This window comes from Rhinoderma darwinii, chromosome 1 (assembly GCF_050947455.1).
Source record: "Rhinoderma darwinii isolate aRhiDar2 chromosome 1, aRhiDar2.hap1, whole genome shotgun sequence".
NCBI lineage: Eukaryota > Metazoa > Chordata > Amphibia > Anura > Rhinodermatidae > Rhinoderma > Rhinoderma darwinii.
This window is the reverse complement of record NC_134687.1, coordinates 291875144-291900038: the sequence shown is the minus strand read 5'-3', so window position 1 is coordinate 291900038 and position 24895 is coordinate 291875144. Positions and strand designations below refer to the sequence as shown.

At 42.7% G+C, this 24895-nt stretch overlaps 1 protein-coding gene across 1 annotated transcript in view; it reads left to right on the top strand.

The window, feature by feature from the left end:
• The first annotated feature begins 481 nt into the window (after nucleotides 1-481).
• Nucleotides 482-24895, top strand: part of LOC142741581 (tetraspanin-33-like) — a 32504-nt gene continuing 8090 nt past the window's right edge. Inside the window, exons 1-6 of the mRNA XM_075850945.1 lie at nucleotides 482-538; nucleotides 10137-10194; nucleotides 18465-18589; nucleotides 19456-19530; nucleotides 19695-19790; nucleotides 21225-21353. Coding sequence (XP_075707060.1) covers nucleotides 482-538; nucleotides 10137-10194; nucleotides 18465-18589; nucleotides 19456-19530; nucleotides 19695-19790; nucleotides 21225-21353 — 540 coding nt within the window. The remainder of the gene's footprint in view (nucleotides 539-10136; nucleotides 10195-18464; nucleotides 18590-19455; nucleotides 19531-19694; nucleotides 19791-21224; nucleotides 21354-24895) is intronic.

The following is a 24895-nucleotide window of genomic DNA, read 5'->3' as shown; positions in this document are numbered from 1 at the left end:
ATGGAAAGATAAAGGTTCCTGTAGCTAGTTTATGATTCCACGTGCTACGGTAATTTGGGAAACACTGTACATTTGCGCAATCACATTTCGTCCACTTACACACAGGACGTGATAGAATTGTAGACTTGATGCTGGTGTGTTTACAAAAACAACTTCATACATACCTTTTTTCGTTACTTTATTAGGTGATCAATTCTATACGCGGAGCTGGTTATATCATGGCACACCTGTTTATCTATCAGTGATATTAACATTTTCAGGGTAAGCCAAACATTGGCAGTACAGGAACTGTTGAGTTACAAAGCATGGCATGTAACAGAGTGAGGATGAATACTGCATACATGACAAGATCATACAAGTCTGGAGGTTTCCTCACTCCTCCCTTCCTCGCACACTAATACAATGTCTCTCCATACCACCTCACTACATTTCACAGAAAGACTATGCTTACTAGGTTCCGAGATCATTGACCACTTAAATAATGAGGACCAGCCAGGTGGTGAAGTATTCTTTGTTTGTATCCTGCTATATTTTTTGGGTAAGTAAATAGATTTATTGTTTTACAATAGCCCAATAACTAGTACACTTTGAGTTTCATAAGAGAAAGGGCTTGTGTGCAAGATTGGTCAGGGAGCTAAAATGTAGCAGAGCCAAATTTGCTAGGTAAGAGATTAGAATTGTGTATTTTACTAGCTCTAATTTTAGACAACACAGTAAGTTTACCATACTACGTAATACCACAGATAACATTGCAAGGCTAAAATTAGCTGTGCCAAAAAAATAAACTCAGCACTGCTATGTCAGCATAACAATATATACAACAATAGGTATCTATGTATCCTTTTTTTAAGGAGGAGACATAATTAATCACCACATATACCTATATACATCATAGGGCACCCCCTTATATCACTCTAATAATCCATGAGTAATTGCGAGCTATGGAATTTATTAGCTAAGTCCCTTACATGCAGTCTAATACACAGTAGGAGTAGCTGCTTTTAGGGTTGTAGTGATCCCTTTTACCTACTGGGCCCCTGTACAGCTGCATAGGTTGCACGTATGCTATTTCTGCCCCTGAGTATACAAATAGTTGCACCCCAGCATGTGTACTGGTTGTTGTTTTAATATATATGATTGACTTTGTTATGATCAATTTTCATGTGAATATCTGCTGAAGTATACAGGATTCCATTGGGTAAAATATTGACTTGTAGGAGATGCATTCCTTCAGATTTACATTAATCCTACAAGTACACGGGGAATGTCAAGCAAGCTATTTTAACTGCAGTGCTGCATACAATGTGGAGTACACACATGTTCAAAACATTTAGGTGAGCATTACTCCTATATCCTCCGTCCTGGTAAAATTCTGTCAGGCAATAATTATTCTATCCCCCATCTGCAGAAGTCAGTCAACAGTGGCGTTAGGATCTTTGAGATGGCGGTATCCCAGGCTGGGCTGTTCTCCCGGCAGATAGGGAAATCAGTATGCACTAGGGCTGCCATTTCTGAGACCGACACCCTCGCATCATTACCCAAGTTGGCAATTTTGCTTGGAATAACAGAAACAGGATTGGCCTTCCTTTTCTTGGACCCCTTTCTACTGTCCCTAACTACAGTAACGCAGCTACTTGCCTGATCCTGCTGACCCATGTCTTCACCCTCCAGATCTACCCCACTAACTGCATGCTCAGTGAGCAGCATGCTCCGCTCAAGATTGTCTATCTCCATCAGTGTTGCATTCTGCTCCTCCAGATCTCTAATGCGAGCTTCCAGGTGACCAACATGCTCACATCTGCCACAGAGGTTTTCACCCTGGAACTTCGGCTTTAGTCGTGCATACATATGGCAAACTGTGCACTGAAGAAAACCTCCAATCTTGCTGTCCATTATCCCAGTTACAAAAACAGTGAACAATTTAAATAGTAAAAGAAAGGAAGAGAAGAGTACTTTCAGGGACTTTAACTAGTTTCAATTTCAGTTTAATAAACACTTTTTCACGAGCCACTTAGTCAACCAAGCCCAATGACAGCAAGCCTGAGAGAGAGAGTTACTAAATGGATTCTTTAGCTCTGTATATACAACAGAAGAAAGAGCAGCTGATGTAGCCGGTGCCAGGGCTGTAAATACATAAATTAATATAGTTAATTGGCTGAATGTAGATATGATCCAAGCTAAATTAAATAAAATAACTGTGCATAAGGCTCCGGGACCAGATGGGTTGCACCCTAGAGTTCTTAAAGAGCTTAGTTCAGTTATTTCTGTCCCCCTCTTCATAACATAATATTCAGAGATTCTCTAGTGACTGGTATAGTGCCAAGGGACTGGCGCAGGGCAAATGTGATGCCTATTTTCAAAAAGGGCTCTAGGTCTTACCCGGGTAATTAAGGATCAGTAAGCTTAACATCTATTATGGGAAAAATGTGTGAGGGTCTATTGAGGGACTATATACAGGAGTATGTGACAAAAAATACTATATTACAAGTGACAGCCAGCAGTTTTACAAAGAACAGAAGTTGTCAAACCAGGTAGGTGAGCAGAAGCCTAGACAAAGGGGACGCTGTGGATATAGTGTTTTTGGACTTTGCAAAGGCATTTGACACTGTCCCTCATAGACGTCTAATGGGTAAATTATGGACTATAGGTTTAGAAAATATAGTTTGTAATTGGATTGGGAATTGGCTCAAGGACCGTATCCAGAGAGTTGTGGTCAATGATTCCCACTCTCAATGGTCCCTGGTTATAAGTGGTGTACCCCAGTGTTCCGTGCTGGGACCACTGTTATACAACTTATTTATTAATGATATAGAGGACGGGATTAATAGCACTATTTCTATTTTTTGCAGAGGACACCAAGCTATGTAGTAATGTTCAGTCTATGGAAGATGTTCGTGACTTGCAAGCAGATTTAGACACACCAAGGGTATGTTCACACGCTTACTAAAAAAACGTCTGAAAGTACGTCAGCCGTTTATTTAGCAACTTGCGTTTTTCGCTGCGTTTTTTACGGCCGTTTTTGGAGCTGTTTTTCTGTAGAGTTAATAAAAAACGACTCAAGAAGTGACATGCACTTCTTTTTCGCGGCCGTTCTTTTACACGGCCGTTTTTTTTACGTCGGTACAGAACGCCGTTTTTCCCATTGAAATCAATGGGAAGATGTTTGGAGGCGTTCTGCTGCCGATTTTTCGGCGGTTTTTCGGGCCGTAAATAAGCCGTGTGAACATACCCTAAGTGTTTGGGCATCCACTTGGCAAATGAGGTTTAATGTAGATAAATGTAAAGTTATGCATCTGGGTATCAACAATCTGCATGCATCATATGTCCTAGAGCAGGGGTCTCAAACTCGGCCGGGTAAATGGGCCGCACATAGAAAAAACGTGAAGTTGACGAGCCGCATCACTTTTAAATTTGATGCAATCCAAAAGTATTGTTAATCAATTAGTTATTTGAATTACTATAACAATACAACATTACTATAATAATACCACATTACTACATTACTATAACAATACTACATTACTATAATACTACTTTACTATAACAATACAACATTACTATAATAATACTACATTACTATAATACTACATTACTATAACAATACAACATTACTATAATAATACTACATTACATTACTATAATACTACATTACTATAACAATACTACATTACTATAACAATACTACAGTACTATAATAATACTACATTACTATAATACTACATTACTATAACACTACATTACTATAACAATACTACATTACATTACTATAACAATACTACAGTACTATAATACTACATTACTATAATAATACAACATTACTATAATAATACTACATTACTATAACAATACTACATTACTATAATAATACTACATTACTATAATTCTACATTACTATAACAATACTACATTACTATAATACTACATTACTATAATACTACATTACTATAATAATACTACATTACTGTAATACTACATTACTATAATAATACTACATTACTATAACAATACTACATTACTATAATAATATTACATTACTATAACACTACATTACTATAACAATACTACACTACTATAACAATACTACATTACTACAAAAATACTACAGTACTATAATACTACTTTACTATAACAATACAACATTACTATAATAATACTACATTACTATAATACTACATTACTATAACAATACTACATTACTATAATAATACTACATTACTATAATACTACATTACTATAACACTACATTACTATAACAATACAACATTAAAATAATAATACTACATTACATTACTATAATACTACATTACTATAACAATACTACATTACTATAATAATACTACATTACTATAACAATACTACATTACTATAATACTACATTACTATAACAATACTACAGTACTATAATAATACTACATTACTATAATACTACATTACTATAACACTACATTACTATAACAATACTACATTACTATAATACTACATTACTATAACAATACTACAGTACTATAATACTACATTACTATAATAATACAACATTACTATAATAATACTACATTACTATAACAATACTACATTACTATAATAATACTACATTACTATAATTCTACATTACTATAACAATACTACATTACTATAATACTACATTACTACTATAATAATACTACATTACTGTAATACTACATTACTATAATAATACTACATTACTATAACAATACTACATTACTATAATAATAGCGCTAGGTTTAAACTTAACAGAAATGTGCATGTTTACGCCGAGTGCTTATTTTAACAATCCAGTCTTCTAGTTTAAGTGTCGCTAAATGCAGTCCGGTGGCTCAGTTGGCAGCGTTTGGCAGACACAAGAATACCAAGACTGGGCAGCCCCTTTTTAGATAGTGCCACAGTGCCCTCTGTAGATAATGCCACAATACCCACTGTAGATAATGCCACAGTGCCCTCTGTAGATACTGCCACCCCCGATAGATAATGCCACAGTGCCCTCTGTAGATAATGCCACAGTGCTCTCTGTAGATCCTGCCACAGTGCACTCTGTAGATAATGCCACACACCCCCTAGATAATGCCACAGTGCCCTCTTTAGATCATGTCACAGTGCCCTCTGTAGATAATGCCACAGTGCCCTCTGTAGATAATGCCATGGTGCCCTCTGTAGATAATGCCACAGTGCCCTTTGTAAATAATGCCACATACACACACACACCTCCCTGTACACAGCTACATTGGGGCTACCTCTAGGAGTGGAATCCCCAGTCAGAGCATTGCCGATGCTTAGGCCGGGGATTCCTCTGCTGGAGGAGCCCCTGACGTTACTGTCCATAGACAGTGACGTCAGGGGATCCTCCTGGACTGATGTCAGGGGCAACCCCAGGGCTGGAGTCCCAGAGCAGAGCACTAGTATTGTCTCTGTTCCGGAACTCTGGGGAAGCCCCTGACATCACTATCCATATATGTAGCTAGTAGTGCTCTTCCTGTGACACCAGCTCTGCTCCTGACATCACTCTCAATATATGGACAGAGATGTCAGGGGGAAGCCCAGAGCCGGAGTCCCAGGCAGAGCGCTACTAGCACTCTAGCTCTGCTTCTGACATTACTGTCCGTATATAGACAGTGATGTCAGGGGCTTCCCCAGCAGGAGTCCCGGAGCAGAGCCACTTCTAGCACTCTGACTGGGACTCCAGCTCTGCTCCTGACATCACTGTCCTTATATGGACAGTGATGTCAGGGGATTCCCCAGCAGGAGTCCCGGAGCAGAGCCGCTTCTAGCACTCTGACTGGGACTCCAGCTCTGCTCCTGACATCACTGTCCATATATGGACAGTGAGCGATGTCAGGGGCTTCCTCAGAGCAGGAGTCCCAGAGCAGAGCGCTAGTATAAGCTCTGCTCTGGGACATCATGAAGGAGCGCTGGCGCAGTCCTCTTCGGCCTGCTCTCTCCCCTCCCAAGGTAGCTACAGTGCCCTGTGGGCCGCAGATGACAGCCTCAGGTGCGGCATGCGGCCCGCGGCCTGCTTGTTTGAGACCCCTCTCCTAAAAGGAGCTAAACTGGGAGAGTCACTTGTTGAGAAGGATCTGGGTGTACTTGTAGATCGTAAACTAAATAACAGCATGCAATGTCAATCAGATGCTTCTAAGGCCAGCAAGATATTGTCGTGTATTAAAAGAGTCATGGACTTGCGGGACCAGGATATAATATTACCACTTTACAAAGCATTAGTGCGGCCTCATCTAGAATATGCAGTTCAGTTCTAGGCTCCAGTTCATAGAAAGGATGCCCTGGAGTTGGAAAAAATACAAAGAAGAGCAACTAAACTAATAAGGGGCATGGAGAATCTAAGTTATGAGGAAAGATTAAAATAATTAAACCTATATAGCCTTGAAAAGAGACGACTAAGGGGGACATTATTAACTTGTATAAATATATGAATGGCCCATACAAGAATTATAGTGAAAACCTGTTCCATGTAAAACCCCCTCAAAAAACAAGAGGACACTCCCTCCGTCTGGAGAAAAAAAGGTTCAATCTGCAGTGGCAACAAGCCTTCTTTACTGTGAGAACGGTGAATTTATGGAATAGACTACCGCAGGAGCTGGTCACAGCAGGGACAGTAGATGGCTTTAAAAAAGGCTTAGATAATTTCCTAGAATGAAAAAACATTAGCTCCTATGTGAATGTGTAGAATTTTTTTTTCACCCCTTCCCTTTTTCCCATCCCTTGGTTGAACTTGATGGACATGTGTCTTTTTTCAACCGTAGTAACTTTGTAACTATGTTACGCTCTGGCCCGGGGTTTCCATTTCTGGAAGGAGCCCCTGACGTCACTGTCCATATATGGACATTTGCTATTTGTAGCGGGTTTTTACCTTCCTATTAAATTCAATGGGGAAAATCTGCAACAAAAGTGCTGTGATTCCGCATCATAAATTGACATCCTGCGGATTACAAAAACAGGGGTAAATGTATTAACGTTTTCTCAGCTGTTTTTTTTCGCAGCGTGCCGATGAGATTTTATGAAATCTCATCCACATTGCTGCTACTGTAATACGCTGCAGATTTTCCGCAATGAAATTGTTGAGGAAAATCTGCACTAATCCGCTCTGTGTGAAGTTACACTAAGGGCTTATTCAGACGAACGTTGAAATCGTGACGGCTGTTTTATTTAACGGCCGTCACTTGGCTGCATGTATTTCTATGGGGCTATTTACACGGCCGTTGTGTGAATGTGCCCGTGAAAAAATAGGACATGTACTATTTTTGTCAGTTTTCACAGATCCCTCAATAGACTGAAGCGCTCAAGTGCTAGAGTCGGCCGATTTGACACACGTTTGCCTGAATAAGCCATTAGACATCTAATTTTCAAATGCCCTCTTCCCCACACAGAGCGGAAAGCGGCTACAACTGTAGCATAGCAACTGTGTAATGCTTAATTGCCCCTGTGGTGGCGCTGCAGGAAATTAAAAACTTGCTAACAGTTCCTCAGAGATTACAACTGATGGCTTTCAGTGGAGGGCACCTTTATAACATAAATAAATTGTCTAAACCAGGGGTGGGCAAACTTTTTGACTCGCGGGCCACAATGGGTTCTAAAATTTGACAGAGGGGCCGGGCCAGGAGCATTTGGAGGGAGTGTTTGGGCCGGATATACTAAAGCATTAAATGTAGTGTGTGCAAACCTCATAGCACAGTAAGAACACTACAACCCAATTTATTAACTGTCTTTCAAATGTGAAAAATAGCCCTTATCAGTTAATAAATTTGTCTCAAGGAATATGCAAGATATGGCATTTACATACTATTTCGCAGATACTGGGAGGAGGAAATGTAAATAGATTAAAATAACATACGCACTGTGATTTATCAAGAAAAAAGTTCTGTTGACTCTGTAAATTAGCTGCCAACCTCTGAGCAGTAGCCGCCCGTTCTTGTGTTGACTGCTTGCTAGCATAGTTTGCATGCTTCGTGGCAAAGTGACGGCTGATATTGTACTCTTTGAAAACCGAAGGGCTTAATGGTGACGTGAAACGAAGTGAAAATTAAAGTGAAATAAAGAGAAATACGCGCCACATTAACCCCTTAATGACCGGGCCATTTTGCACGTTAATGACCAAGGATTATTTTTTGTTTTTTCATGGTCGCATTCCAAGAGTCGTAACTTTTTTTTTATTACGTCGACATAGCCGTATAAGGGCTTGTTTTTTGCGGGACGAGTTGTATTTTGTAATTGCACCATTTTTAGATGCTTACAATATATTGATTAACTTTTATTAACTTTATTTTAGGAGAGAATTGAAAATAAGCAGCTATTCCAGCATTAATTTTCACGTTATAAATTTATGCCCTTTACTATGCAGCATAAATAACATGTTACCTTTATTCTACGGGTCGGCACGATTACGAGGATACCAAATATGTAAAGGTTTTATATGTTTTCCTATGTTTGCACAATAAAAACCCTTTTAGAAAAAAATTACTTGTTTTTGCATCGCCGCGTTCCAAGAGCCGTCATTTTTTTATTTTTCCGTCGATGTGACCGTATGTGGGCTTGATTTTTGCGGGCCAATGCGTAGTTTTCATTAGTACTATTTTGGGGTACATAGGACTTATAGATTAACTTTTATTTTATTTTTTATGGGGGGAATGGGAGAAAAGAGAGAATTTTGCCGTTGTTTTTTGCGGGTTTTTTGGACGCCGTACATCCGGCGGTTTCATTAATGTGTTCATTTTATTGGTCAAGTTGTTATGATCGCGGGGATACCATATATGTGTATGTGTTATTTGTTTTGACACTTTTACTGAATAAAACCACTTTTTGGGCAAAAAAAGTAGTTTTATTTGATTTTGACTGTAATTATTTTATTTTTTTTCAACAAACTTTATTTAACTGATTGACATTTTTTTTTTAAGTCCCACCAGGGGACTTCACTATGCGATGTGCCGATCGCATATATAATGCTTTGGTATACTTAGTATACCAAAGCATTATTGCCTGTCAGTGTAAAACTGACAGGCAACCTGTTAGGTCATGCCTCCGGCATCGCCAAACAGGCAGTTGCGGAAGACAGACCTGGGGGTCTTTGTTAGACCCCGGCTGTCATGGAAACCCGAAGGCGACCCGCGATTTGTTTGCGGGGGCGCCGATCGGGTGACAGAGGGAGCTCCCTCCCTCTGTCAAACACATTAGATGCCGCTGTCACTATTGACAGCGGCATTTAATGGGTTAAACTGCCGGAATCGGAGCGCGCTTCGATTCCGGCAGTTGCAGCAGGAGCCAGGCTGTGTATAACAGCCGTGCTCCTGCCGCTGATCGCGTGGGTACACTGGCAGTACCCGCGCCATCACAGGACGGATATATCCGTCCTCCTGCGCGAACTAGCAGCTGCTGAGGACGGATATATCCGTCCTTCGGCGTTAAGGAGTTAACAACGGTCAATGTGCGCCATCTATTGGGAAAACGTGGGCATTGCAGGGAAAGGGGAAAAAAAAGGAGGTTTTTACTATGATTTGGACAAGTTCGGCGGGCCGGATTAAAAAGCCTAACGGGCCGTATGTGGCCCGCGGGCCGTAGTTTGCCCATGTCTGGTCTAAACCATACAACACTTTTAAGTATTTATCAGTGTATCAGGCCACATTTATATCTCTGAAGCCTGTACGCAGTCAGTTTCCTCCTTGCCTATTGGTATAGTATACACTGTGAGTGGTATATTGTTTAATGGCCCATTGGTTTATAGCAGCTTTGGTGTTAATGAGATATCTGCCCATATATATATATATTGTTTGCTCAGAATAATTGACATTTCAGTCTTATTGAGCATGTACGTTTCATTTCAACAATGTATTTATAGATATATCACGTGTCTGCTTTGTTTGCAATGACCATGGTAAACATGGCAGTTATACTATTACAACCTTTAACTCTACATCTTTCTGGGGGGAAATATCGAGGGATAGTTATAAGACAGCCATACCTGATATAAACCAGTGTTTTTGATCAGCAATTCCTTAGAAAAGCACATACTCTGAAAATTGTAATAAAAAGTAAGAATTGAGAATGCAGAACCTGACAGACTAGATGGCAATATATAGCCACGCAACAGTGACATCTTTATAACACTCTTCTAGGTGGCCAGTGGACTGATGATTGCAGTAGGACTTTATGCTAAACTCTGTAAAGAGACAGGTGAGTGTTTTTGGCTTAGGCCTTATTCACACGAACGTGTCCGTTTTGCGCCAGTAAAAAACGCAGCATTTTTCTTGTTTTGCAGCTCCGTGTAGCATCCGTGTACGGTGCGTGTCTGCGTTTTTTACATATGTCATCCATATGTCACACGTTTTTTACGTCAGCAAAAAAAAAAACTGAAGGAGGTGGTTTTCTTTTTCTCATCATTTCTTTAGCAACTGTTGCGTGAATCACGGACAGCACACAGATGACGTCCGTGTGCTGTACGTGATTATCACGCACCCATTGACTTCAATGGTGTGTGATGCGCGAGGTAAACGCACAAGAATAGGACATGCATTGAGTTTCACGCAGAGGACAAAACACTGAATGTCTGAATGGCCCCATTAAATTGCATAGGTCCGTGTGACGTCCGTTCTTTTAACGCGTGTAACACGGACGTGAAATGGTAATGCTCTTCTTTTTTTTAATTTAGAACATAATATATACACACATTGGTTCATATTAAGATTTACATCACCATAGGGTTGTACGTTCAGTAAAACAGCAAGGTCAAAATTTTGCGGCAGTAATATGGACGCTAAGTTTTAATTGTGGAAAACCTGCAGCATGTAAGGGTATGTTTACACGGCTTATTTTCAGCCATTTGTCGGGCCGTAAATGTCCCGAAAAACAGCTGAAAACACAGAGGCTGAACAAACATCTGCCCATTTCAATGGGAAAAACAGCGTTTCGTTCCCCCGGGGTGTTTTTTACTCGGCCGTTTGTAAAAATGGAACGTAAAAAAACGTCCCCTAAAAAAGAGTGCATGTCACTTCTTGAGCCGTTTTTGAAACCATTTTCATTGTCTTAATAGAAAAACAGCTTCAAAATCGTCCGTAAACAACGCATCAAAAAATGCTTGATGCTTAAAAAACGGCTGAAAATCAGCGGCTGTTTTCCCCTGGAAACAGCTCTGTATTTTACAGCCGTTTTTTGGTAAGCGTGAACATACCCTTACTGTAGAAGCAAAGTGGATGAAATTTGAACAAATGTTATCGACACGCTGCAGAAAAAAAATCAGCTGTGAAAACTTTTAGGGTATTTGCACACGTAGTGACCAAAAACGTCTGAAAATACGGAGCTGTTTTCAAGGGAAAACAGACCCTGATTTTCAGACGTTTTTTGAGTTTACACGGCCTATTTACGGACGTAATTCGGGCGTTTTTGCCCCGAATTACGTCCGAAAATAGCGCCTCAATAGCGCTGACAAACATCTGCCCATTGAAAGCAATGGGCAGACGTTTGTCTGTTCACACGAGGCGTAATTTACGCGCCGCTGTCAAATGACGGCGCGTAAATAGACGCCCGCATCAAAGAAGTGACCTGTCACTTCTTTGGCCGTAATTGGAGCCGTTATTCATTGACTCCAATGAATAGCAGCGGTAATTACGCCCGTAATGGATGCGGCATTCAAGCGCCTGCACATGCCGTTACGGCTGAAATTACGGGGATGTTTTCAGGCTGAAACATCCCCGCAATTTCAGCCGTTACGGACGCCCTCGTGTGAACATACCCTAAGGCTGGGTTCACACGACCTATTTTCAGGCGTAAACGAGGTGTATTATGCCTCGTTTTACGCCTGAAAATAGGGCTACAATACGTCGGCAAACATCTGCCCATTCATTTGAATGGGTTTGCCGACGTATTGTGCAGACGACCTGTAATTTACGCGTCGTCGTTTGACAGCTGTCAAACGACGACGCGTAAATGGACTGCCTCGGCAAAGAAGTGCAGGACACTTCTTTGCCACGTAATTTGAGCTGTTCTTCATTGAACTCAATGAAGCACAGCTCAAGATTTACGAGCGTCTCAGACGGCTCGCAAAATGCGAGGAGGAGAATTTACGTGTGAAACGAGGCAGCTGTTAACAGTCTGTCTTTTCACACGTAAATGCCTCTCATCGTGTGAACATACCCCAACTCGCGTTTTTCGCTGCGTTTTCGCTGCGTTTTTTACGTCCGTTTTTGGAGCTGTTTTTATTGGAGTCTATGAGAAAACAGCTCCAAAAACGTCCAAAGACGTGTCCTGCATTTCTTTTGACGAGGCTGTATTTTTACGCGTCGTCGTTTGACAGCTGTCAAACGACGACACGTAAATGACAGGTCGTCTGCACAGTACGTCGGCAAACCCATTCAAATGAATGGGCAGATGTTTGCCGACGTATTGTAGCCTTATTTTCAGACGTAAAACGAGGCATAATACGCCTCGTTTACGTCTGAAAATAGGTCGTGTGAACCCAGCCTTATAAACTGACCTGAGGTGCGTTTTTTTTTAACATTGCATTTTTGTTGGGTCTTTTTCCCCACTGAATTCAATAGGGAGGTAAACACCGCAACAAAAATGCTGCTTTTTTTGCGTTGGAAAAGCTGCGATTCCGCCGCAAAAATGCAAATCTGAAAAACACAACAAATTTTTTCGTTTCAATCTTATAAAAAAGTCTATACTTAACCCCTGGCGTTGTCATGGCGACGGCTCCTCGTTCCCCCGACTGTTCTCAGTGCAACCCGGCCTCCTGGGAATGGCGTTTTATCCCATGGACTGCTGTAGCGAGTTACAGGCTGTATCGGTCACATGAGCTGCAGCGTCATTAAAGTAGGCCGGGCTGCACGGAGACCAGAGGGACGTGTCGTTATGGCAAAGGCAGTGAAAGTATTGGCTTTTTTTGTTTTCTTTTCTTTCCACAGCGATGATTCCTGACGAAAATTGGATTAAACAATAGTGCCATACAGTGTCTAATACTGCCAAACAGTAGCCAAAAATTGCAGCCATGATGCCCATATAATAGCTCTATTTATAATGACCATATAATATAAATTACAATGGCTATATAATAGTAACATCTACTGTGCCCATATAATAATGCCAGCCATATTGCAAGCCACAATGCTTTTATAAGAAACCTGTTCCATGCTCCCACTCTGATGTCCCCTAGGAAGAATAATGACATTACACAAGAGCAGCCTATCAAAAGCCCTTCCCATGTGACTTCCTTAGGGTATGTTCACACGCAGTGTTTTCAGACGTTTTTCGGGCGTCTTACTCCTCGAATTACGCCTAAAAAACGCCCCTAATACGCCTACAAACATCTGCCCATTGCTTGCAATGGGTTTTACGGTGTTCTGTAATTTTACGCGTCACTGTCAAAATACGTTGTCATTGACTCCATTGAAAAACGGCTCCAATAACATCCGTAAAATACGCCACGGAAAACGCGAGTTGCTACAAAAACGTCTGAAAATCAGGAGCTGTTTTACCATCATTTATTGTGTTCCCTGAAGAAAACAATATTACAGATATATGCTGGCCATAGACATAAGATAAATGTCAGCCAAAATTGACGATTTTGGGGATTTCGGACGACCATTGCTTCAAATTGATGCAAACGTACAGTCCGAATAGCTGATGGCACACTATTGTCTGCTAAAAATCAATACTTTCAGGTATGATTTTATTTGGCCGTGGTTGGCTGAACATACAAGTGTATGGCATGATAGTCCAATTTGTGCAAACCCACTGCCTGCCGAATCGGGCAGTTTAGTCTGGCGTGTTGCTGGTTGTATAGTTTGGAGGAACGATCTGACATGATTGATCGGCTGCATTCCGGCCAATCAAAATCTTATGTGTATGGCCAGATATAGTCTGCAATATTTCTTTGTAGCTGCCAAAACTATGAACAATGGGGCAGATTCAAATTGAGACAGAATTCTGGTGTACTTGCTGTGTGCCACAGTTAGAAATTGTTTTAGACACTTTTTGCGACTCACCTGACAAGGGGACATGTCTTAAGGTGTGTTCACATCAGCGTTTGGTTTACGTTGATGGGTTCTGTCAGAGCTTTCCGTTGGTGGAACCCATCAACGGAAAGGCAAACAGAAACCATAGCTTCCGTTTGCATTACCATTGATTTCAATGGTAATGCTTCCGTTGTTAATGGTTTCCGTTTGTCTCCGTTCCGTAAGTTTTCCGTTCTTTTTGACAGAATGAATAGCACAGTCGACTGCACTATTCAACCCGTCAGTAAAACGGAAACCTTACAGAACGGAGGCAAACGGAAACCATTAGCAACGAAAGCATTACCATTGAAATGAATGGTAATGCAAACAGAAGCTATGGTTTCCGTTTGTCTTTCCGTTGATGGGTTCTTCCGATGGAAAGGACTGACAAAACCTATCAACGGAAACTGAACGCTGATGTAAACAGGCTCTTGAGATGTGCCAAATTGCGCCCAAATTTTGGAACAAATAAAGGCATCTAAAGTAAGCCAACCATGAGGTGGTATAAAGATAGACAAAAGTGTCTAAAGATGCTAAGCTGTCAAAATTTAAGACAATATTAGTAAATCTGCCACAATGTCCGCAATATATACGGGCTGGCCAAGTTATCCTGCCCAGACCCTGCCACATGAACATGGGTTGGTTGTTCTGGGTTTCAGTAAGTTCACTAAACTGTTCAGGGTGTATACAACGCTACAGAAAGTAGTAGTCACACTATATAAAATATATATATATATAATTACTTTATATGTATACTGTTTATAGCTCCTATGCCATGCCAGGTAGGTGTAAGGAAGCCTTTGGCCTGCCAATTACCTTGTTAGGCGCTGATAGCTTGTGTCCTACAAGTCATCGCACCTGGCTGTGTGGAGTCGCAGAAACTTGCTATGGGACCCTGCATTTTCTAGTTACACCCCTGGGCACGTGTGTGGCTCTCCCCTTTGCAATCTAAGGGAATTGCTGGCTTGACTGTCTTCATAACTCCACTTCAGTGAAGAGGACCATGCACATGTGACTTCAATAGAGGTCAGTTGGAGTGAAGTTCTCAGAGGTGGGATGGGAGCCCCCACCAAATAATTTGCTTCAGAGCCATCACCAATGTTCATCTAGGCTTGCCTCCTATTGATTCACTTATCTAAACTTGATGTTGTCCTAGAGGTATAAGGTCATCACTGTGATTACCTGCGGTAGGAGGGCTCTGCTTTGCTGACTGGGGAAAGGGAAGCACCGCTGTAACTACTGGTTAAGGCCCTGCTGTGACTATAGTGGAGAGGGTGCACTGCTGTGACCACTGGGGGAAGCATTTCTGTGACTATAGTGGGTAGAAGGTGGCACTGCTGTGACCATAAGGTAAAGGGAAGGAGACACTGCTGTGACTACATGAGGAAAATGTGGGGATAGCTGTGACTTCTAGGGGAATAGGGGGCACCACTATGAACACTGCGGAAGACGGAAGCGGGCCAGCCTTAGGCTACAGGGTGCCCTGTGCGGAATTGCCCTTTGGTGCCCCCACTCCATTTATCATTGTTATGTATTGTGGCCATTTTGTGCTTTTGTTTGTGCATTTGTCACGCCGAAAAACGCTTCAAAAATGCTTGGTTTAGGCGTCCCATTGACATCAATGGTATAGCGTGCCGTTAGTGCATATGACGTGTTTTGTTTAAAAATATGTCACGTAAAAAAAGAAGCGTCAGGTCAATTCTTTGGCATGTAAAACGCGCCGAAAATGCGCCAAAAACACGCCTAATTTCTATAGTCAATGAGAGTTTTTATTTAACATAAAATAAACATGTTGAAGGCGTGCAAAAAACGTGATGAATACGCGTCAAAAGCGCCTGTAGTTTAAAAGGAACTTTAAAAAAACACTAGTGTTTTTAACAAGTTTACACATTGTTGTTTTTAGCATAGTGTGAACAAGGCCTGTGTTTTGTTAAGGCTGTTTTCACATTACGTCCTGTCTGTCCATTTATAATATGCGGCGGAAAAGCTCCTGGCGCATACATTAAATGGACACAAAAAACGTGCAGTATAATTATTTTTTACTGGAAGCCACTAAATAAAATAGCACAGTCCCACCCGAACTGAGGCTTTTTTTAACCTCCATCAGGTGTATGGGACTGTTTACCATACATTCTGGGAGCTTTCCCGGTGCATACATTATACTGATGGGCAGGATGTAATGTGAAATTACCTTTAGGGGGGATTCACACGAGCGTGTATTCGGTCCGTGCGGGCCGCGTGGTTTTCACGCGGCACGCATGGACCAATACAAGTCTATGGGGCAGTACAGACAGTCCGTGCTTTTTGCGCAGCGTTTGTCTGCTGCGCAAAAAGCGCGACAGGTTCAATAACTCTGCGTATTTCGCGCATCACGCACCCATTGAAGTCAATGGGTGCGTGAAAATCACGCGCACCACACGGAAGCACTTCCGTGGGACGAGCGTGATTCGCGCAACAGCAGTGAAAAGGATGAATGAAAACAGAAAAGCACCACGTGCTTTTCTGTTTCCGAACATCCAAACGGAGTGTCTTTGCGATGAGCGAAGCCGGACAAGCGTACCGAACTTCACCGGGTTCGGCCAAACTCGTTTTGGCCGAACCCGGCAAAAAAATTATCGGTACGCGACGTCAGGAGATAGTCACTGTCCATGGTGCTGAAAGAGTTAAACTGTTTCATCACCATGGACCGTGACTTCCGATCCCAATATACATGAACCTGTAGAAAAAAAACCGAAGTTTTGACTTACCGCTAACTCCCGGCTTCTTCCTCCAGTCTGACCTCCCGGGATGACAATTAAGTCCAAGTGACAGCTCCAGCCAATCACAGGCCAAGCACAGGCTGCAGCGGTCACATGGACTGGCGCGTCATCCAGGGAGGTGGGGCCCGATGTCAAGAGAGGCGCGTCACCAAGGACGCGTCACCAAGGACGCGTCACCAAGGCAACGGCCGGGAAGTTCTCGGTAAGTACGAACTTTTTCTTTTTTTTCTACAGGTTTTGCGATATTGTGTTCGGCATTCACTGTCGAGGGTGCTGAAAGAGTTAGCTCTCTCAGCACCTTGGACAGTGACGGCCGTCGACTAGCCTCATCTCTATGATGGCGGCTGCGCGAAAATCACGCAGCCGCGCATCAGACACGGATGACACACGCAGCTGTCAAATGTTTTTTTCGCGCGCAAAACGCCGAGTTGTTTGCGCGCGCAAAAACGCAACGCTCGTGTGAATCTGCCCTTAGGCCGGATTCACACGAGCGTGTGCGTTTTGCTGTGGGCCAGTTTCTCGCCTGGAATGTCCGCTGCGAAAAACTGCAGCACTTAGCCAGCCTGCAAGTAGGCCGGCCTCCTGGGATGACCTCTCATCCCAGGAGACCGCTGCCCATTTGCCACTTATTTCCCCTTTAGTGTCCTTATGTTCAGTGCCCCTTTGATGCATATTTGCCATTTACTGCCCTTTTAGCACCCCTTGTCATAGAACAATAAATGGGCAATAAATGGCAAATGGGCACCAAGGTGGCACTGAATCCTCTGCCCATTTGCCATTTTTAGACCCCCATCAGTGCCCCCATACAACCAAAGCCCACAGTCTGATTGACCTGCTGGGCTTCTTACAGTGCACTGTGCCCACTGATGCTGCTGGAGCTGTGCCCTGGGGAAATAGCGGTTCATGCCAGAGCAGGACCGCATGGTAAGATAGTCTCCTCCCTGTCTTGCATCCTCAATGATGTCATCACGCCTGATCATCACTCAGGACGTAAGACGAGGAGAGGGAGCGGGTGAGCGGTAGTCGCGGCGCAGGACAGCCAGTATTGAGGTCAGTGGGTGACACCTGACCCGCTGGCGCCCCGAGCAGTAGCCACAGCACGGGGCATATTCATCCGCTATCGCCCCACTAACAGCATGGCACCAGGCGCCCTGTGCGACCGCAGCGGTCGAGCGTAGCTAAGGCCGGTCATGGACGGAAGCACCGGTGTAAATACTGGGGGTAAGGGGGAGCACTGTTGTAACTATTGGGAGAATGAAGCTAAAAGCATTGCTGTGCACTAGATTTCTCAGATGGGTCGAAATTCCCAGGATGTATTTTGAGTCAAGAAGGAAACTCTCACCTGTGTCTGATGCTAGGAGTCCCTGCCTCTCCGTGGAACTACTGTCCCGTACTGAAAACATGATTACAGTACGGGACAGTTGTCCTGCAGCAAGGCAGGGACTCCTAGCATCGTACATAACTATGATGCTAGGAACCCGGCTCCCTGCAGTGTGTTCAGTCCGGGACTTGTGGCCAAAATACGCTCCGTCCTTTACAGATGTAACATGCTCGTGTGAACCCAGCCTTACTATATAGTTATGCTACTGGGGAAGGGGATTGCACCGTTGTTGACAGAGATGGGGGCACAGATGTTATTATTCATTTAGTCAGACTGAAACTTCAAGGCAATTTACTAAACATTATTACTTGTCAGGTGTTGTGGATTCCCTTACTGCAGATCCTGCTATTTTACTAATCGTGGTGGGAATGCTCATGTTTATCATAACGTTCTTTGGATGCATGGGAGCGCTGAGAGATGTGCACTTACTACTTAAAATCGTAAGTAGACACTGTAGACAGACATGTACCCAATCCTGAAATTTCTTCCACAGATTTCACTATGTATGTTGGGAATAGAAACATTAAAACAATTAGGCTTTATTCAGATGAGCGGGTGTAAACTTGGACGTGAAAAACAGCTGTTATTCATGTCCGAGTCGCTCCCGTGCGGGACCCATTTTCACGGATCCCTTATACTTGAGTCTATTGAGGGTTCAGTGAAAACGGCCAAAAATAGGACATGTCAGAACTCCATTGATAACACTGTATATTGATGTCCTATCTAAGGATAAGACGTCAATGTAAAATACGGGAATACCCCTTTAATCATAATTAAGAACCTGAACATCGTGGCAAAAAAAACAAACTCTAACAAAACTAATAATTATATTTGTGCAGCCATATTGTTGTCACTTTTGAACTTGCTCCTCAGAAATTGATATTAAAAGTGTAACTTTATTTTTAATGGAAGAGGACAAAAGGGTTATGAGTTACTGTGAGGCTAATTAAAGAGCGACAACCAATATGGGGACCCCCACTGAGCACTGAAATCAATGCTGATGCAAACAGAAGCCTATGGTTTCCGTTTGTTTCAGTTTGGACTCCATTCATGGGTTCCCCTGACGGAAAGCTCCGACTGAACCCCTTAACGGAGTCCCAACGCAGATGTGAATGAAGCCCTACTCGTTATGTAATTAGAAGTTTTGGGTGGAAAGGCACTTTAACCCTTTATGGGAATTTTGTAGACTGGTATACCTATGTCCTCATTCTAGTTAACCTGTTTGTGGTCACCATAACAATTTTCTACATTCGATTGAAATACACGTACCTGAAATGACATTGACCAGTTTATTTTCATTTTTCAGTTTGCCGGTATGCTCATTGTAGTCTTGATTCTTCAGCTCGTGGCAGCTGTTCTAGGCTTTATGTTCTCAGGAATGGTGAGTGCTTATCTATTTAATACTGAACTCAACAGATTTTTTTCATGTGTTTTTGAAAAAAAAAAATACTAGGTAATTAATTCCCAACTGAACCTCAGTTTTTCTTCTTATTTATGGCAGTAAGAGGCTTTTAAACCCTTCTCTTTTTTTAATTTTTCTTACAGGTTTTGGATAAAGCCTCTTCTGTCATGGCAAGGGCAATTATTTATTATCGAGAAGATCTAGATTTGCAAAACTTCATTGATTACATTCAGAAAAAGGTAACATAGTGAGTGCTCTTATTCTGTTGACCTTGATATTATAAAGCTATATTAGTATTAAAGGCTTCGTTCACATCTGTGTCAGGGCTCCGTTCCGACGTTCCGTCTGAGCTTTCCATAGGTTTCTGTTTCCATTACCATTGATTTCAATGGTGACGGATCCGGTGCCAATGGTTTCTGTTTGTCTTAGTTGTGCATGGGTTCCGTCGTTTTGATGGAATGAATAGCGTAATTGATTATGGTATTGATCCCGTCAAAACGTCTTGCACAACTAAGACAAACGGAAACCATTGGCACCGGATCCGTCACTATTGAAATCAATGGGGATGGAAACCTATGGTTTCCGTTTGTGTCTGTCAGGGCTCCGTTCCGTCAGAAAGCTCCGATGGAACATCGGAATGGAGCCCTGATGCAGGTATGAACGAAGCCTAAGAGTATATCCCCTACAAAAAAAAAATCACTAGGTAGTTTAACTCATTGAGTTGCATCGACCATCAAGTTGTTAAAAATTATGTTCAGCCATTTGTTACTATAAGGGTATGTTCACACGAGGGCGTCCGTTACGGCTGAAATGACGGGGATGTTTCAGCCTGAAAACATCCCCGTCATTTCAGCCGTACCGGCATGTGCAGGCGCTTGAACGCCGCGTCAATTACGGGCGTAATTGGCGCTGCTATTCATTGGAGTCAATGAATAACGGCTCCAATTACGCCCAAAGAAGTGACAGGTCACTTCTTTGACGCGGGCGTCTATTTACGCGCCGTCATTTGACAGCGGCGCGTAAATTACGCCTCGTGTGAACAGACAAACGTCTGCCCATTGCTTTCAATGGGCAGATGTTTGTCAGCGCTATTGAGGCGCTATTTTCAGACGTAATTCGGGGCAAAAACGCCCGATTTACGTCCGTAAATAGGCTGTGTGAACATACCCTAACTGCTTTTGTTATTATTATTACGGCTAGGCCATGAGTGTTTTAGTCCAGAAAACAGGTCTACCATTAGGTTAGTACAGATGGTATTGCCATCAGGTGCCTGGGCTACAGATTTAAAAACTAGGAACTGGTTTCTCTGGCTGGACTAAAGCCACTGTAGATTACTGGAGTCTGTGGCTTTCACTTAACTAAAATGAATGGACCCCATGTTCATAATTTGTGAACATGGGGTCTGCTCAGGTCATAAAATGGAAAATGCACAGGGCTCAGTTTAATGATGGGCAGCCATTGACCCCATCCGCAGGGAGTCAAGGTGCTGAGACAAATTAAAGGCAAGGGGATATGATTCCGGTATATAATGGTTTAATTCATAACTATATAACATTGTTCAAGCCGGTCAATTTCACCTGAAATAGGAGGCACATCTAAAATTGGCCTTCATTCTTGTTGCATATGTTTATGCCTGTCTGGATGAACTGGATCTTTTCTTGAACTTACCCAAGTTTGAATGCTGTGGAGTTAATAGCTACAAAGACTGGTCCACGAACATTTACTTCTACTGCACAGACACCAACCCAAGTTTGGAGAGATGTGGAGTGCCGTTCTCCTGCTGCATCAAGGAAAAAGGCCAGGTAATCTCAAGAGGGGACACATGTTTAGTAGTTTTGATTTAAAGAAGAAATTCACTTAATGATGCGTACGATAAAACATAAATAATATCTTCTTATTTAATTGAGATGCTATTAAGCCACAAAATGATTTCTACATTTTTCATTGTTTCTCAAAACTATGGTGTATCGCCACATTCAGATTTTTGAAACTGCGCAATGCAGAACAGTACAATGCATGTGAATGGGGATTACAAAACTCCACTCATAGGCAGTGGAAAATTTCTGCACAGATTTTAGGGCATGCACTATATGTTGCAAATTGCTTTTTGTCTTTGGATGTAACCCTTCTAATGCAGAGGTCATATTTACTACAAACTACTGGTGAAATCTGCAGCAAAATCCACAACTATAAGGCCGGGTTCCCACGGGTGGGATACGCTGCGTAAAAACTGTGCAGCGTATACAACCTGGAACCTGCAGCGCCTTCCTTCCGAAAAACCGCACCACATTGTGGTGCGGTTTTTTGAACGGAATTTCGTCTGCGGAATGCAGCACTGGGGTAAAAAAAAAACGACCATATTTACCCCCTCCCTCTTTTCTGCACATGGTCCCACCTCCCAAGATGACGTTGCAGGCCATATGACGCTGCAGCCTGAGATTGGGAAACGTCACCCCAGAAGGCTGGACTGCAGGAGGAAGGAGGAAGTTCTGGATAAGTAAGATTTTTTTTTTTTTTTGTCCTGAGTTGCGATTTTTGTGGCGGTATGGCTGCAATTTCGCCGCAAAAGTCACAACACTTGGCTTTCTGTTGCAGGTTTTTTATCCCCCATTGAATTCAATGGGCATAACCTGGAACAAAAAATCAACAAAAACGCAGCATAAATTAACATGTTGCTTATTTAAATTCTGCACCGCAGGTCAATTTATTAAAGTTTACACTGCGTTTTTTCCGCAGCGTGGGCATGAGATTTTCTAAATTAAATCCACTTTGCTGCTAATGTAAATGCTTCGGAAATTTCCGCACAGAATTCCGTTGCGAAAAAGTGTTTACACTAAGTGGGAAACCAGCCTAACCATGTCAACAGGGGAAAATATTCATCACATCTGAACATGGCTTACCAGCCTGACTTTGACTGGGTACATTTTCTCTCCTATCACATGAAAGAAGAAGAACAAGATCTCCCTGATTGTCCCGGATTTGCCTTAGTGTTTCTAGAAATTACCCGACAATCTGCTTTTTCTTTCAAGGCATTAAAGTGGATTTCCACCAACAATGAGAAAAGGCCATATGTAAAACAGTAGCATACCAATATATCTGTACGACTAAATTAGTTTTTCTGTGTTTTTGTGCGTTTTTAATGGCGTGGGTTTTTTTGCGCCGTTTTTTCATGCAGTTTTAATTGTGGCCAGATGTTTCATTATAATCTATAGTAAAATATAAAATGTACTACACACAACTGCGTTTTCATTTGTGGCAATTTTGAGGCAATTTTGTGGTCTATGGGGTATGGTGTTTTTTCAGGCGTTTTTTCCAATAGGCTTCTCTATAGAACGTCAAAATGCCAGAAAAAAGAATGTACAAAATGACACCAAATTAAATTATCGGGCAAATGAGCGTTCACAGAACACTCATTCCCGATCATTGCCCTGTGTAAACAGGGCAATGTTTAGCCGATAAATGAGCAAACGCTCATTTCTCGACTAATTGTATCGTTTATGCATCCTAAAATATTATCGTTGTTGGCAGCACATCTCCCTCTGTAAACAGGGAGACATGCTGCAGACATGATAAAAATGTATGGGGACAAGGGATCGGAGTAACAAGCGCTCATCCTCATACCTAGCTCCTTGTGAAAGGAGCAAACAAGTGCCGATCAACGAGCTGTCTCGTTGATCGGTGCTAGTTTACACGGCCCACGTCAGACCGTGTAAAAGGACCTTTACTGCCAGGTTTCCCCACATATTACAGCTGATCCCTGGTGGTCCCAGCAGGGGGACACTTTATCAGCGTATTCTCAAGGGATCTTTCTTACAAGTAGGGTGTCACGGCGCGGGGTGTAGAACCACTGGGCAGTACCGCGTAGCGGGGTAGCAGCTGGCCAACAAGGTACAAAACAATGTCTATAGTTCGGAACGGGTACCTGAGGCAATGTAGACAGTAGCGGAGGCACGACTTGACTTTCACAGCAGGTGGCATCGTGGGTGCAGCAGAAGACACGACTTGACTTTCTCAGCAGGTGGCACCGTGGATGCAGCGGAAGACACGACTTGACTTTCTCAGTAGATACGATAGCACGGGATACAGGGTACAGGCAGCAGGAACGGGTAACACTGGGAACTGGAAAACACTGGGAGACCATTTGCAAGACAAACTTAGGTATACAACAACGCTCAGGCGAGGAACAAGTGATGGGTGAAACATGGACGCGTACTGGCCATTTAAGGGCATGCACGTGCGGGAGCGCGCTTACTGCAGGAAACAGTCCGAGGACCCGGAAGTGAGTGCCGGCGTCTCTCTGGAGGGAGCTGACGCCGCAAAGACAGATATCCATGGCCGGGGCCATCGGAGGGTAAGTCTGAACGACGACCCCCGGCCATAGATGTTACAGTATCCCCCCTCTTACGCCCCCTCCTAATGGAATCAGAGCGGGAAATAAATTTGTTCATGAGGACAGGGGCATCGATGTTCTCCTCTGGCTCCCAAGACCTCTCCTCTGGACCAAATCCCCTCCAATCCACCAAATAAAACGTCCTTCCTCCCACTTTCTTGGTGGCCAGGATCTCCCTCACTTCGAAAGTTCCGGATGAACCGCCAGGAGCCACTGCGGAACTAGGAGTCCTGGAGTATCGGTTCAGGACCACGGGTTTCAGCAAGGAGACATGGAAGGAGTTAGGGATCTTGAGGGTAGGAAGCAGTCGAAGCTTGTACGACACAGGATTGATCTGTAGCAGAATCTCGAAGGGTCCAAGGAACCTGGAAGCAAAGTTGCAAGATGGCACCCTCAGCCGGATATTCCTGGAAGACAGCCAGACCTTAGTGCCTGGAAGAAACTGGGGAGGTTCTCGTTTTCTAGTGCCTGCCTTTCTCTTCATGCAGTCCACCTACAGCAGAATAGACGATCGTGTCTGCTGCCATATCTGCAGAAAGTCCCTGAAGGTAGAGTCGGCTACATAGTTTATATAGTTTGTACGGTTGAAAAAAGACACATGTCCATCAAGTTCAACCAAGGGATGGGAAAGGGGAAGTAAAACGTTTCTACACATAGGAGCTAATATTTTTTTGTTCTAGGAAATTATTTAAGCCTTTTTTAAAGCCATCTACTGTCCCTGCTGTAAATAGCTCCTGCGGTAGACTATTCCATAAATTCACCGTTCTCACAGTAAAGAAGGCTTGTCGCCTCTGCAGGTTGAACCTTTCTTTTTCCAGGCGGAGGGAGTGGCCCTTGTTTTTTGAGGGGGATTTACATGGAACAGGATTTCACCATATTTTTTGTATGTGCCATTCATATATTTATATAAGTTAATCATGTCCCCCCCTTAGTCGTCTTTTTTCAAGGCTAAAT